This window comes from Bufo gargarizans, chromosome 4 (genome assembly GCF_014858855.1).
Source record: "Bufo gargarizans isolate SCDJY-AF-19 chromosome 4, ASM1485885v1, whole genome shotgun sequence".
In the NCBI taxonomy this organism is placed as follows: Eukaryota; Metazoa; Chordata; class Amphibia; order Anura; family Bufonidae; genus Bufo; species Bufo gargarizans.
Window position 1 is genome coordinate 61,129,813 of NC_058083.1, and position 14,267 is coordinate 61,144,079.

A 14,267-nucleotide genomic window follows, 5' to 3' on the forward strand; every position below is an offset into this window, starting at 1 on the left:
TGGCCATAGATGTAGTTGATCACAAGAGGATTTTTTTGGCATTTAATATGGACATGATTGTATGAGTTATTTTTGGTTGCGGACACCCTTTCGAGAGTTCTAATGTGTCCATTCTCTGCTGACTGAGGGAAGAGCGAGCATCGGACGTCACTGGGCTCGGCGCATGCCCAGTGACGAGGATGAAGCTCCTGCCCTCAGTCTCCTGCAGATCGCACTGGCGCAGCCCTCAGTGGGTACTGCGCCTGTGCGAGAGTTCGTTCGGCCGTGAGGGAGGAGAGGGATGAGAGGCTGTGGGCGGTTAGACAGTCGCAAGGAAGGCGGGCTGGGCACTGTAAGAGGGGCGTTACTGGGCTCACTAAGGGGAACAAAACGCCCCTCTGGGCACCTTCAGGGCTAATTTGCATAACCATAAAAGTCGATTTTCACATAAACTACTGGATGGATTACAAGATAGAAGAGCACAGCCGATTCAAGGTAAGCTGTGCTGCATGACTGCTTTAAAATCCGATTTTGGGTTAGGGGAGGTGACAGAATCCCTTTAAGTTGTGTGACAAATTTTTGCAAATTCAATTTTCTATTACCATATCATTTAATTCCATTACCATTATTTACTGCTTGAATAAAGAAAAAGTATTGATATGGCAGCATGTAAAAAAATAAATACAAAATCCATTTGGTGTCCATCCTTTTCAACTGTGTCCCTCTGGACTCTCCTGCAGTGTGGGTGGAGGTAAGAAGAAGCAAGGTTCATGGGGATAAGTCATCTTCACTGCTCTGACAATAGACAAGGCTGTTATTTTCTTCCTTATATCCACAATGCTTTTCCTGCATGGATCGCGGTCACTGTTGATCTTAAGTAAATATAATTTGGGTGCTTGGAAGGGCCAGGCTAATTTTACCTCCCCAAAACACCCAATGTTTGTTGCTCTTTACCACGTTCCATAATAATAATTATTTTTTTGTGTGAATTCTCAAAATTGTGTTTCAAAATTTGATTTCTTAATAAAAACATTTTTTATATAGAAAACATCAAGATGGCTTCTCTCTAGTGTGACTTCTCTGATGATTCTTAAGACTGGTTGTAGAAATAAAACATTTTCCACATTCTGAACATGAATACGGCTTCTCTCCTGTGTGAACTCTCTTATGTGTGACAAGTTGTGATTTGTAAGTAAAACATTTCTTGCATTCAGAACATGTGTTTGGCTTCTCTCCTGTGTGAGTTTGCTGATGTGCAGAAAGACTTGATTTACCTGCAAAACTTTTCCCACATTCTATGCATGAATATGGTTTCTCTCCTGTATGAATTCTATGATGTACAACAAGACCTGATTGATTTGTAAAACATTTTCCACATTCTGAACATGAATAAGGCTTCTCTCCTGTGTGAATTCTCTCATGTCTAACAAGATTTGCTCTATTTGTAAAACATTTCCCACATTCTGAACATGAATATGGCTTGCCCCTTGTGTGAATTTTCTTATGTGTAACAAGACTTGGTTTGTCTGTAAAACATTTCCCACATTCTGAACATAAATACGGCCTCTCTCCTGTATGAATTCTCTCATGTCTAACAAGACTCCATTTATCTGAACAATATCTTCCGCATTCTGAACATGAATACATCTTTTCTCCTTTGTGTTTTTTCTCATGTATAACCAAATTTAACTTATTTGTAAAACATTTCTGACATTCTGAACATGAATACGGTTTCTCTCCTGTGTGAACTCTCATATGTCTAACAAGTTGTGCATTATCAGGAAAACATTTGCTACATTCAGAACATGTGTATGGCTTCTCTCCTGTATGAGTTTTATGATGTGCAGAAAGACTTGATTTAACTGCAAAACGTTTTCCACATTCTGAACATGAATACGGCTTCTCTCCAGTGTGAGTTCTCTCATGTATAACAAGATTTGATTGATTTGTAAAACACTTCCCACACAATGAACATGAATATGGCTTCTCCCCTGTGTGAATTCTTGCATGTATAACAAGATGTGATTTCAGTGTAAAACATTTGTCACATTCTGAACATGAATACGGCTTCTCTCCTGTGTGAATTCTCTCATGGGTAACGCGTTGTGATCTATTTGCAAAACATTTCCCACATTCTGAACATGAATATGGCTTCTCCCTTGAGTGAATTTTCTCATGGGCAACAAGCCTTGGTTTGTCCCTAAAACATTTCCTACATTCTGAACAGGAGTACAGTTTTGCTTCTGTGTGAATTCTTCTGTGCATAAGAAGACCTGAGCGGTATGGAAACTGTTTTCCACATTCCCAGCACTGAAAACTTGTTTCCTCTTTCTGATCTGTACTTGTGGCACCAATCTGTAATTGGTCAGGAGAAGGTTCCTCACACTTAGCCGGATAATATGACAGATCTGTATTATGAAGTCCAAGATGTACATTTCTGGTAGTGAGGTTTTCTTGTGATGAGCACTGCACGAGATCTTCATCTTCTACTTTGTAATTCTGTGATAACATGACGCTTTCTTCAGCGTTCCTACTGAGATTTTCTGTGAGGATTCAAAATAGATTTAATGATTGTTTTTTAGCCACAATAGACAAATTTATAACATCCATATTGGTCTAAAAATACAGTTCTTTTTTTAGTCAAATCCAGAAGTGGACCCTGCAGGAAGATACCCTTCCTTTAGAGTTTCCATTATATAACATATATCAGTGATGACGTTCATGACTCTGCTCTACACTCAGGGATCACTTTTATTACATAAACCTAGACCTCATAAAACGCAAAAATTTGATAAGCATCGAAACCTTGTCTGGTAACCAGGACTGTCCTCTACCGATTTATTCAGCCCATCTATGCAACTTGGGCATCACTTTACTTCAAGGATTTATAGTGTCTATAGGATGGAATGACTTTGGTTGTGAGAGCACTGGTCTTTAAAGAGCTGGAGGGAGTGCTTGTATGCACCCTATGTGCTGAAGGGACAGGCCTTGTAATTCCAAGTGGTCACAGCACTCAACGGTAACCTGGCTTATTTAAGGGTGCACATCACGGTTGTATTCCTTGCTCCACCTCAGGAACCACACTTGTAGTATTTATACCAATAGACAGCACTCCAATTGGTTGATGTGATAATTAGTGAATTTTATTCAGCCGGACATAATGATGCACAATGTACAATTATGGCAACGTTTGGGCTAAATGGTAGCCCTTTATCAGGCCAGGATCTGCCCACACACAAGGGAAGTCACAACTCCCTCCGCTCCTGCACATAACACAGGGGTCACTGCCCGGAGTGCTACTTTACTGCAGCTCTAAGGTGGAGCCTCACCTGAAGAAACCTCCCAATTCATTTCCTCCATTCATGATTCCATACCTGTGGTCACATGGACTGGAATGTCCTCCTCCACCTCACTCTTACACAGGGGATCAACCATCATCCGCTCTTCTTCATCCTCCACTTTAATATTAGTCAGATCTTCCCCCTGATTTGTCATCTGTAACAATTCAGTACAATACAGCAGACAGGTGGGAAATCTAACAGATCCACATAAGAGACCCCCACAATCTATGACCCCTCTATGACTGCAGGACCCCCCCTATATAGATGTGTATAGGGCTCAGCTCCATCTACCTGATGGTTCTCTGGGAGCTTCTCCTCTGGACAGTCCTGGGAATACAGAGGACGGGGACATCTCTCAGGGGGATTTCCTTCTATGAGTCCATCTGTAGGAAACACACAGGGGCAGGAGAGATTATTACATGTGATGATGAGATGATGGGAGTAGTATCCGGGTGACCCATGACAGTCCCCCTCCTTACACTGCTGATCGCCCCATAAATCCATCTCCTCTTTTGCTTCTTCTTTAACCTCAACCTTAATATCCATCAGATTTTCATCCTGAACAAGAAAAATGTAAAGTGATCTTTGGTTCAATCATTTTCTGGTCAGATTCTGGGGAGACTTCAGCTCCATCTACCTGATGGTTCTCTGGGAGTTTCTCCTCTAGACAGTCCTGGGAATACAGAGGACGTGGACATCTCTCGGGGGGATTTCTCCTCCTGGATCCATCTGTGGAGACACAAGCACACAGTGACTGAATACATGGCCTCCTGTAGATCTGTCTATAGATCAGACTCTTCTCTCAGCTCCTTCACTTCTAGGTTTAGTAATTGGGGCCTAAATAACAATGTTCTGCTCTTCACCAACTTTCTGCTAAACCCAAGCTAATCCATTCAACCCACATAGAACTCCCAGGTTCGGAGCTGCTCTTCCATCCAGAGACTCTGCTTTCACTCCTCGCTCAGGGGGATCCATTCTCCACATGTGGAAGACACATAATAATAACTATGATCTCAGGAGCTTAAAATCCACAAGAAGATAGAGGAAACACAAGAGGAGGGAGTGATACATTGCTTTCACAGCCTTGTGAAGCCTTCCTGGCATGTCATAGTAGGCTGCCTGTTAAGCCATTCCTCTGGTATGGCTTGACAGGCAGCTAGTGAAAATTCCATAGACTGCAATAGCAAATTTCTTGAAAATAGTTTAGTCTCCAATTCAGAAGAGAGAGTGAGAAAACCTAGTATGCTACTCTGGGTTTCTGGCCAAAATATATGCATTGTATGGTGAAACGCATATGTGAAAGTAAAATGAAATAGAGTCTTGATGAAAATTAAACATCCTAGCCCTGGTGGCCACAGGTAAGCATTATCCTTCTTGTTTACAAGGTTCTTTATTAGGCTCATCATGCTTAGAACTGAACAACCTTCCTGCTTGAGACTCCATGGTCCATAGGGTGTTCTTCAAATTGCCATCTGCTGCCCTAAGCCTCAGACAAACTGCTCTGTGACATGTCAGAGAGCCTCACAAGGACAACCAGCACTGAAGAGAACAAGCAAAAAAGACTGTGTAATACATTATGCCTTTGGTGTAACTTCACAGCGTACGTTATCTTACACTTGTGTGGCGGAAATAACCTCGCCACTGGGTTTTGGAGGGGCCTCTTGCCTTAGGATTATCACCCATATACTAAAACTTTGAAAGAGAAGGCAGACCAGCCACACAGCCTAAATCTGCGGAACAGTTTTGGGCAGGAAAGCCATGCTTGTGGTCAATCAAATGTGACTTCCGTGGAATTTAGGAACCCCTGCTCGGATCTGGGTGATTTCTAGATATGTTCGCCCAGATCAGAGTTATCCAGGGATGTATAATTTATGGGAATATGTGGGGCTTTGGGATATTTTCTGTGTTTTGGGGGAAAATGTGTGTTTTCTGCCTGTGAGTGATTAAGTTAGCCCATTGTGTTTGTTAATTGTATCATAGGTAGAGCCCATTGTGTTTGTTAATCATATCACAGGCAGAGCCAATTGTGTTTGGTAATTGTATCACAGGCAGAGCCCATTGTGTTTGGTAATTGTATCACAGGCAGAGCCCATTGTGTTTGGTAATTGTATCACAGGCAAAGCCCATTGTGTTTGGTAATTGTATTGCGGGCAGAGCCCATTATGTTTGTTCATTGTGTCACGGGCAGAGCCCATTTTGTTTGGTAATTGTATCACGGGCAGAGCCCATTGTGTTTGGTATTTGTATCACGGGCAGAGCCCATTTTGTTTGGTAATTGTATCACAGGCGGGGGGGGGGCTAATGTAAAAACTGTCTCATTCTTTCACAAGGTCCCTGGGGGAGTGACCCTTGCTGGAAGACCTGCATAAAAGGCTGACATGTAGCCCCATTAAAGAGTTCCTGCTTTACCCTCAACATAGAGCCTTGTCTCATGTGTGTGAAGAAAAGGCTGCATCTACACTGGGGAATGCTATACGCTGTATACTCCCTGGCTATAATCACTGAGCTCTTTTAAGAGTTAGTTCCTGCATCGCTCTCTGAAGGAAGAGAGGTTCACCCACTGGAACCTGGAAGCCTTGTCGTAGGTCCAGGGTGGGTAGAAGACAGCGAGATCCCAGCCAAGCTGCGGCGGTTTGTGGGGTCGACAGTGCTTCCGGTGTCAAGTGGAGTGCTTGGAGTCCTCGGGAAGCACTAGGAGCATCCATCAACGGAGGTACCTAGTCGAGGTGCCAGGAGATCTGATACAACTTGTGCCATCACTGCGGGCATTATCTTTCCCAGTGCATTAGGAAAACCAACATAATCATAAGCTTCTCATATTCATGCTACCAAAGGTCACGATGGTGTGGGGCGCGATAAATCCTTGTTACACCCCTGGCATATTCATAGCTTCCATGTCAAGCCTTTCCTCATATAGCAGCCTATTCCACATATTTAGCCGGCTCTCGAATTTCGTAATCAATTTTGGGAAATCAGAGGTATTAAACATCAGACTAGAGAAGGAGGAAGCACAGTTCCTATGGCAGGACTCACATATTACCTGCCTTGGAATGAAGCTACCAAATGATCTTTCCAAGATATTCATCCTAAATGATCTGCCTCTAATCAGTCAAGTGAGTACTGGCCAAGAGTAAAATACCATTCCTTTCTTGGGTAGGTAGAAAACATTTTCTTGCCACCTTTATCCTGCCGAAATGTTCATATATTATGCCTGTAACCCCTGTTCACCTGTTCCTCTCCTTTTTTTTTTACGTGTTAAGATTTTATTCTCCAAGCTTCTATGGAAAACCTCCCATCCTCGAACTGCATACAAGATTCTTGGTTCAGACGTCAGGGAGGAATTAACCTGAGCATGTCTGGCATTATCCACTGCCCTCATGTTCAAAACGCGTAGGTATGTTTTTTAATTGTTGTACAAGATGTTTTTGAGGATTTGTCAATAAAGAAGTGAAGTTTTTACAGACAGCTGAAGATTTATCGTTTTTGAATCTGTCCACTGACAATACCAACCATACCTGACAAAATATTCCCCACTCCCAACACATTCCAAGCCCTTGTGGGATTTATTACAATCCTATACAATTTCCTCCCTGCTTGATGATGGCAAAATCCCTTCTCGGGAAGGACTTTCAATCCGGCTCAGCACCATCACTTTTAATTTCCTACAGGATTCCCATTTCTATAAAGTATGCCACCAATTCCTGACAACCAACACTGCATTCTGACAACTCACACTATTCACTACCCTCCCAATGTGAAAAGCAATATCCAAAGTTTACAAACTATTAATTACCTCTACACCCCCCTCTTATATCTCAGCATGGGAGGAAGAATTAGGTACTACTTTCAGAGGCACATCAGATGCTCAACAGATCACAGGCGGCCCCCTATCACCATGGATTGTGGAGCTTAGGTGGTTAGACTGGGTTTTCTCAGATCCCGGCCATTACTGCAGCCATTCATTGCAGCCAGTGCCCCCCACAACCTGATGCTAAGCCGAGTGTTCAGCCTGGACCATGAGAGGACGGAGAGAAGAGCTCGGAGAGGATGTCTATGTGCAGTCACAGCTCCCTCTGCTCCTGCACATAACACAGGGGTCACTGCCCGGAGTGCTACTTTACTGCAGCTCTAAGGTGGAGCCTCACCTGAAGAAACCTCCCAATTCCCTTCCTCCATTCATGATTCCATACCTGTGGTCACATGGACTGGAATGTTCTCCTCCACCTCACTCTTACACCGGGGATCGCCCATCATCCGCTCTTTTTCATCCTCCACTTTAATATCAGTCACATCTTCCCCCTGATTTGTCATCTGTAACAATTCAGGACAATACAGAAGACAGGTGGGAAATCTAACAGATCCACATAAGAGACCCCCACCATCTATGACCCCTCTATGACTGCAGGACCCCACTATATATATGTGTATAGGGCTCAGCTCCATCTACCTGATGGTTCTCTGGGAGCTTCTCCTCTGGACAGTCCTGGGAATACAGAGGACGGGGACATCTCTCGGGGGGATTTCCTTCTATGAGTCCATCTGTAGAAAACACACAGGGGCAGGAGAGATTATTACATGTGATGATGAGATGATGGGAGTAGTATCCACGTGACCCATGACAGCCCCCCTCCTTACCCTGTTGATCGTCCCATAAATCCATCTCCTCTTCTTTTTCATTTTTAACCTCAACCTTAATATCCATCAGATTTTCATCCTGAAGAAGAGAAATGTAAAATGGTCTTTGGTTCAATCCCTTTCTGGTCAGATTCTGAGGAGACTTCAGCTCCATCTACCTGATGGTTCTCTGGGAGCGTCTCCTCTGGACAGTCCTGGGAATACAGAGGACGAGGACCTCTCTTGGGGGGATTTCTCCTCCTGGATCCATCTGTGGAGACACAAGCACACAGTGACTGAATACATGGCCTCCTGTAGATCTGTCTATAGATCAGACTCTTCTCTCGGCTCGTTTACTTCTAGGTTTAGTGATTGGGGCCTAAATAACAATGTTCTGCTCCTCAACAACTTTCTGCTAAACTCCAAGATAAACCAGTCAACCCACATAAAAATCCCAGGCCTGGAGCTGCTCTTCCATCCGGAGACTCGGCTTTCACTCCTTCCTCAAGGGATTCATTCTCTGCAGACAGAAGCCAACTAATAATAAACCTGGTGACAAGAGCTTACAATCTATGAGGAGACAAAGGTGATCCAAGAAGACTGAGGACCCTGATCACAAGATACAAGAGAAGTGAGAAATCGTGGGGCCCTGATCCATTGCTATGACACCCTTGGGGATAGGGGATATCAGAACGGTGGAGGTCCATTCAGTTCAGGGGGCTCCGAGGGGGCCCCAGTTCTTGTAATCAGTGTGGGCCCCAGTGGTAGGAACCTCACCAATCTAATAGTTATACAATATCCTGCAGATAGGGATAACGTCTCACAACCAGAATAACCCTTCAATAACAGAGTGATTCCCAGCGGTGAGGCTTGTGGTAAGATGAGGGAATTCTTCTGGAGAGGAGATCATGACAAAAGTGACAGAATCCACCAGACGATGACAGGATCTGGAGGAGGCAGTGAGAGGCTCCATGTGATGGTGGACTGCTGCAGAGTCTCCTCAAGGAAAGCATCAGGCGGCCATTGCTTGGTCTTTACCCCTGAAGGGCAGCGGATTCTACAGCCTAACGCTGCTCCAACTGCCCCCAACTCAGACTTACTTCTATGTCCTCCACACAAGACGGAGCAAATGACGGACTGTCTTAACATTGTCCGGTCACACCTGTGTGGTAAGCAGTGTAGATCCTGCCTCTTATTTGTGCACCACAGGCTGCTCCATCTGCACTACCAGCCCTCACCTTCTCCTGCACCACAGGCTGCTCCATCTGCACCACCAGCCCTCACCTTCTCCTGCACCACAGGCTGCTCCATCTGCACCACCAGCCCTCACCTTCTCCTGCACCACAGGCTTCTCCATCTCCACCACCAGTCCTCACCTTCTCCTGCACCACAGACTGCTCTATCTGCACCACCAGCCCTCACCTTCTCCTGCACCACAGGCTGCTCCATCTCCACCACCAGCCCTCACCTTCTGCACCACAGGCTGCTCCATCTGCACCACCAGCCCTCACCTTCTCCTGCACCACAGGCTGCTCCATCTGAACCACCAGCCCTCACCTTCTCCTGCACCACAGGCTGCTCCATCTCCACCAGCAGCCCTCACCTTCTCCTGCACCACGGACTGCTCCATCTGCCCTCACCTTCTCCTGCACCACAGGCTGCTCCATCTGCACCACCAGCCCTCACACCTTCTCCTGCACCACAGGCTGCTCCATCTGCACCACCAGCCCTCACACCTTCTCCTGCACCACAGGCTGCTCCATCTGCACCACCAGCCCTCACCTTCTCCTGCACCACAGGCTGCTCCATCTCCACCAGCAGCCCTCACCTTCTCCTGCACCACGGACTGCTCCATCTGCCCTCACCTTCTCCTGCACCACAGGCTGCTCCATCTGCACCACCAGCCCTCACACCTTCTCCTGCACCACAGGCTGCTCCATCTGCACCACCAGCCCTCACACCTTCTCCTGCACCACAGGCTGCTCCATCTGCACCACCAGCCCTCACCTTCTCCTGCACCACAGGCTGCTCCATCTGCACCACCAGCCCTCACCTTCTCCTACACCACAGGCTGCTCCATCTGCACCACCAGCCCTCACCTTCTCCTGCACCACAGGCTGCTCCATCTGCACCACCAGCCCTCACCTTCTCCTGCACCACAGGCTGCTCCATCTCCACCAGCCCTCACCTTCTCCTGCACCACAGGCTGCTCCATCTCCACCACCAGCCCTCACCTTCTCCTGCACCACAGGCTGCTCCATCTGCACCACCAGCCCTCACCTTCTCCTGCACCACAGGCTGCTTCATCTGCACCACCAGCCCTCACACCTTCTCCTACACCACAGGCTGCTCCATCTGCACCACCAGCCCTCACCTTCTCCTGCACCACAGGCTGCTCCATCTGCACCACCAGCCCTCACCTTCTCCTGCACCACAGGCTGCTCCATCTGCACCACCAGCCCTCACCTTCTCCTGCACCACAGGCTGCTCCATCTGTACCACCAGCCCTCACCTTCTCCTGCACCACAGACTGCTCCATCTGCACCACCAGCCCTCACCTTCTCCTGCACCACAGGCTGCTCCATCTGCACCACTAGCCCTCACCTTCTCCTGCACCACAGGCTGCTCCATCTGTACCACCAGCCCTCACCTTCTCCTGCACCACAGGTTGCTCCATCTGCACCACCAGCCCTCACCTCCTCCTGCACCACAGGCTGCTCCATCTGCACCACCAGCCCTCACCTTCTCCTGCACCACAGGCTGCTCCATCTGCACCACCAGCCCTCACCTTCTCCTGCACCACAGGTTGCTCCATCTGCACCACCAGCCCTCACACCTTCTCCTGCACCACAGGCTGCTCCATCTGCACCACCAGCCCTCACCTCCTCCTGCACCACAGGCTGCTCCATCTGCACCACCAGCCCTCACCTTCTCCTGCACCACAGGCTGCTCCATCTGCACCACCAGCCCTCACCTTCTCCGGCCCTGGTTAGGATTACTCCGCTCCGCACTGTTCCTATAGCCTTCACTGCTTTAAGGGGTTCTCTGGGATACAGATATGGATGTCACTGATATCAGATGGGGGGGGGGGATCTGACACCTGACACCCTACTGATCAGCTGTGAAGAGGATGGAGCACTGGGGCAAGTACTGTGGGTCCTTCCATGATGACATCACATACATCAGTCACATGACCTCCGCACAGCTCAGTCTGAGGCCGCAGTAATCACCCGAGCGCTGTGGCCCCTTCAGCCGATCAGTGAGGGCCCAGGGAGTCACTCATTATCTCTAAAAGTGTGGAAGCACGTGTGAACCACGGGGCCCCTGCTTTGGTTATTGTTGGGGCCCCAGCAGTCAGATCTCCTGTCTTGTGTATAGGGGGTAAATCTATGTAATAGGACCTCCCCCTTAAAGGGGTTGTTCTCTGCAGACCCAGTGGTGTGGTGGGACCGGCAGTGGGAATTATACTTCCCGGATCCCCGCCTCTACATTCTATGGTTCCCCTGCCGGTCCCGGGTCCCTAACATCCAGAGTGATGCAGGTGAAAAGCCTGCTGCAGCCAATAACTCAGCAGGGAGGGGCCCCCAGGAGCTGCAGCAGAACATGACAGACCTTTATATGTGGAGACCAGGAATATAGTGGAGGGAGCAGGTAAGTGCACCTCTCACAGGAACAGCCGGGGTGGGGGGGGGGGGGGCTGTGAACACACAATGTGTCTCCTCTTACCCACTGATGTGAGAGGATCCTCCATCCTGACTGCTCCCCAATACTCTCACTTCTGCATGGAGAGAAAGATGAGCTGAAGGACCTGTGATGACGTCATCATCATGTGATCAGGAGGGTGTGGAGCTCCACAGTGGAGAGAAGTGGTGGTGAAGGACCTGTGATGACGTCATCATCATGTGATCAGGAGGGTGTGGAGCTCCACAGTGGAGAGAAGTGGTGGTGAAGGACCTGTGATGATGTCACTGTCATGTGATATGAGGGGGGCAGAGCTCTGCAATAAAAGGAGAAGGGGTGGGGAAGGACCTGTGATGTCACTGCCATGTGATATGAGGGGGCGGAGCTCGATAGTGGAGAGAAGTAGTGGGGAAGGACCTGTGATGTCACTACAGTCATGTGACATGAGGGGCGGAGCTGAGCAGTACGAGGCTTTATCACAGGCGGTGCAGCTGGAGCAGCAGAGACGGCGGGTTCTGCTCTGCGGGTTCTGCTCTGCAGGTTCTGAGCTCAGCAGGGCCACAGCCTTAGGTACAGACTCAGAGCGCCCTGTGTCAGATGTCTTTTTGCCCCCCCCCCCTCCCCCCGCCGCCTCTGAAACCATTATAGGGGATTAAATGCACTAAATCAGAAGTATCAATTTTAGAATGTAGATGAATGTTCTGGAGAATAGCATGCACCGCTAATACTGCCCCCATCTGGGATGACCAGGATATGCCACCTCCGGGGGCCACTTCTATCAGGAATGGAGAGTAAGAAGCAGATGTGTGGCCACCACGCCGTTCACTGCTATGGGTATTCCAGAAATAGCTGCCCAATGTCTCAGAAGTCATAGACGTAGCGAATGAGAGCAGGTGCTACAGAATACTAGAAGTGGTACCATACCAAGCCCATTACATAAATCCAGAACCAAGCCCATTGTCACAGTTGTGGCCGTGTAGGCTGGCTGCTGTGTATGCTGGTTGCTTGGGGCTGTGTGCTGGCTGTGGTGTCTTGTGTGAACTGCTGCCTGTGTACAGTTGTGGCCAAAAGTTTTGAGAATGACACAAATATTAGTTTTCGCAAAGTTTGCTGCTAAACTGCTTTTAGATCTTTGTTTCCGTTGTTTCTGGGATGTAGTGAAATATAATTACTCGCACTTCATACGTTTCAGAGGCTTTTATCGACAATTACATGACATTTATGCAGTCAGTATTTGCAGTGTGGGCCCTTCTTTTTCAGGACCTCTGCAATCCGACTGCGCATGCTCTCAATCAACTTCTGGGCCAATTCCTGACTGGTAGCAACCCATTCTTTCATAATCACTTCTTGGAGTTTGTCAGAATTAGTGGGGTTTTGTTTGTCCACCCGCCTCTTGAGGATTGACCACAAGTTCTCAATGGGATTAAGATCGGGGAATTTCCAGGCCATGGACCCAAAATGTCAACGTTTTGGTCCCCGAGCCACTTAGTTATCACTTTTGCCTTATGGCACGGTCTCCATCGTGCTGGAAAATGCATTGTTCTTCACAAAACTGTTGTTGGAAGAAGTTGCTGTTGGAGGGTGTTTTGGTACCTTTATTCTTTATTCATGGCTGTGTTTTTGGGCAAAATTGTGAGTGAGCCCACTCCCTTGGATGAGAAGCAACCCCACACATGACTGGTCTCAGGATGCTTTACTGTTGGCATGACACAGGACTGATGGTAGCGCTCACCTTTTGTTCTCCGGACAAGCCTTTCTCCTGATGCCCCAAACAATCGGAAAGAGGCTTCATCGGAGAATAGGACTTTGCCCCAGTCCTCAGCCGTCCATTCACCATATTTTCTGCAGAAGATCAATCTGTCCCTGGTGTTTTTTTTTGGAGAGAGGTGGCTTTTTTGCTGCCCTTCTTGACACCAGGCCATCTTCCAAAAGTCTTCACCTCACTGTGCGTGCAGATGCGCTCACACCTGCCTGCTGCCATTCCTGAGCAAGCTCTGCACTGGTGGCACTCCGATCCCGCAGCTGAATCCTCTTTAGGAGACGATCCTGGCGCTTGCTGGACTTTCTTGGACGCCCTGAAGCCTTCTTAACAAGAATCGAACCTCTTTCCATGAAGTTCTTGATGATCCTATAAATTGTTGATTGAGGTGCAATCTTAGTAGCCACAATCTCCTTGCCTGTGAAGCTATTTTTATGCAACACAATGATGGCTGCACGCGTTTCTTTGCAGGTCACCATGGTTAACAATGGAAGAACAATGATTTCAAGCATCACCCTCCTTTTAACAGGTCAAGTCTGCCATTTTAACCCAATCAGCCTGACATAATGATCTCCAGCCTTGTGCTCGTCAACATTCTCACCTGAGTTAACAAGACGATTACTGAAATGATCTCAGCAGGTCCTTTAATGACAGCAATGAAATGCAGTGGAAAGTTTTTTGGGGGATTAAGTTAATTTTCATGGCAAAGAAGGACTATGCAATTCATCTGATCACTCTTCATAACATTCTGGAGTATATGAAAATTGCTATTATAACATCTTAAGCAGCAACTTTTTCAATTTCCAATATTTATGTAATTCTCAAAACTTTTGGCCACGACTGTATGTGTGCACTCTCCGTGTCTGCATCACTGAGGTTGGATTCACTTGTGA

General features: G+C 47.5%; 2 protein-coding genes across 2 annotated transcripts in view; both read right to left on the bottom strand.

Moving 5' to 3' along the window:
• Nucleotides 1-537: 537 nt before the first annotated feature.
• Nucleotides 538-3,409, bottom strand: LOC122933851 (zinc finger protein OZF-like). Its single transcript, XM_044288929.1, has 2 exons — nt 3,354-3,409; nt 538-2,522 (listed from the first exon to the last, which is right to left on the bottom strand). Exon 2 carries the CDS (start codon nt 2,488-2,490, stop codon nt 1,030-1,032), a length of 1,461 nt encoding a protein of 486 aa, XP_044144864.1. The 5' UTR covers nt 2,491-2,522; nt 3,354-3,409; the 3' UTR covers nt 538-1,029.
• Nucleotides 3,410-6,635: 3,226 nt separating this feature from the next.
• LOC122933895 (zinc finger protein 613-like) overlaps nt 6,636-14,267 on the bottom strand; it is a 142,196-nt gene continuing 134,564 nt past the window's right edge. Inside the window, exons 3-4 of the mRNA XM_044288998.1 lie at nt 7,768-7,859; nt 6,636-7,631 (exon numbers count right to left, since the gene is read on the bottom strand). Coding sequence (XP_044144933.1) covers nt 7,497-7,631; nt 7,768-7,859 — 227 coding nt within the window. The 3' untranslated portion in view covers nt 6,636-7,496. The remainder of the gene's footprint in view (nt 7,632-7,767; nt 7,860-14,267) is intronic.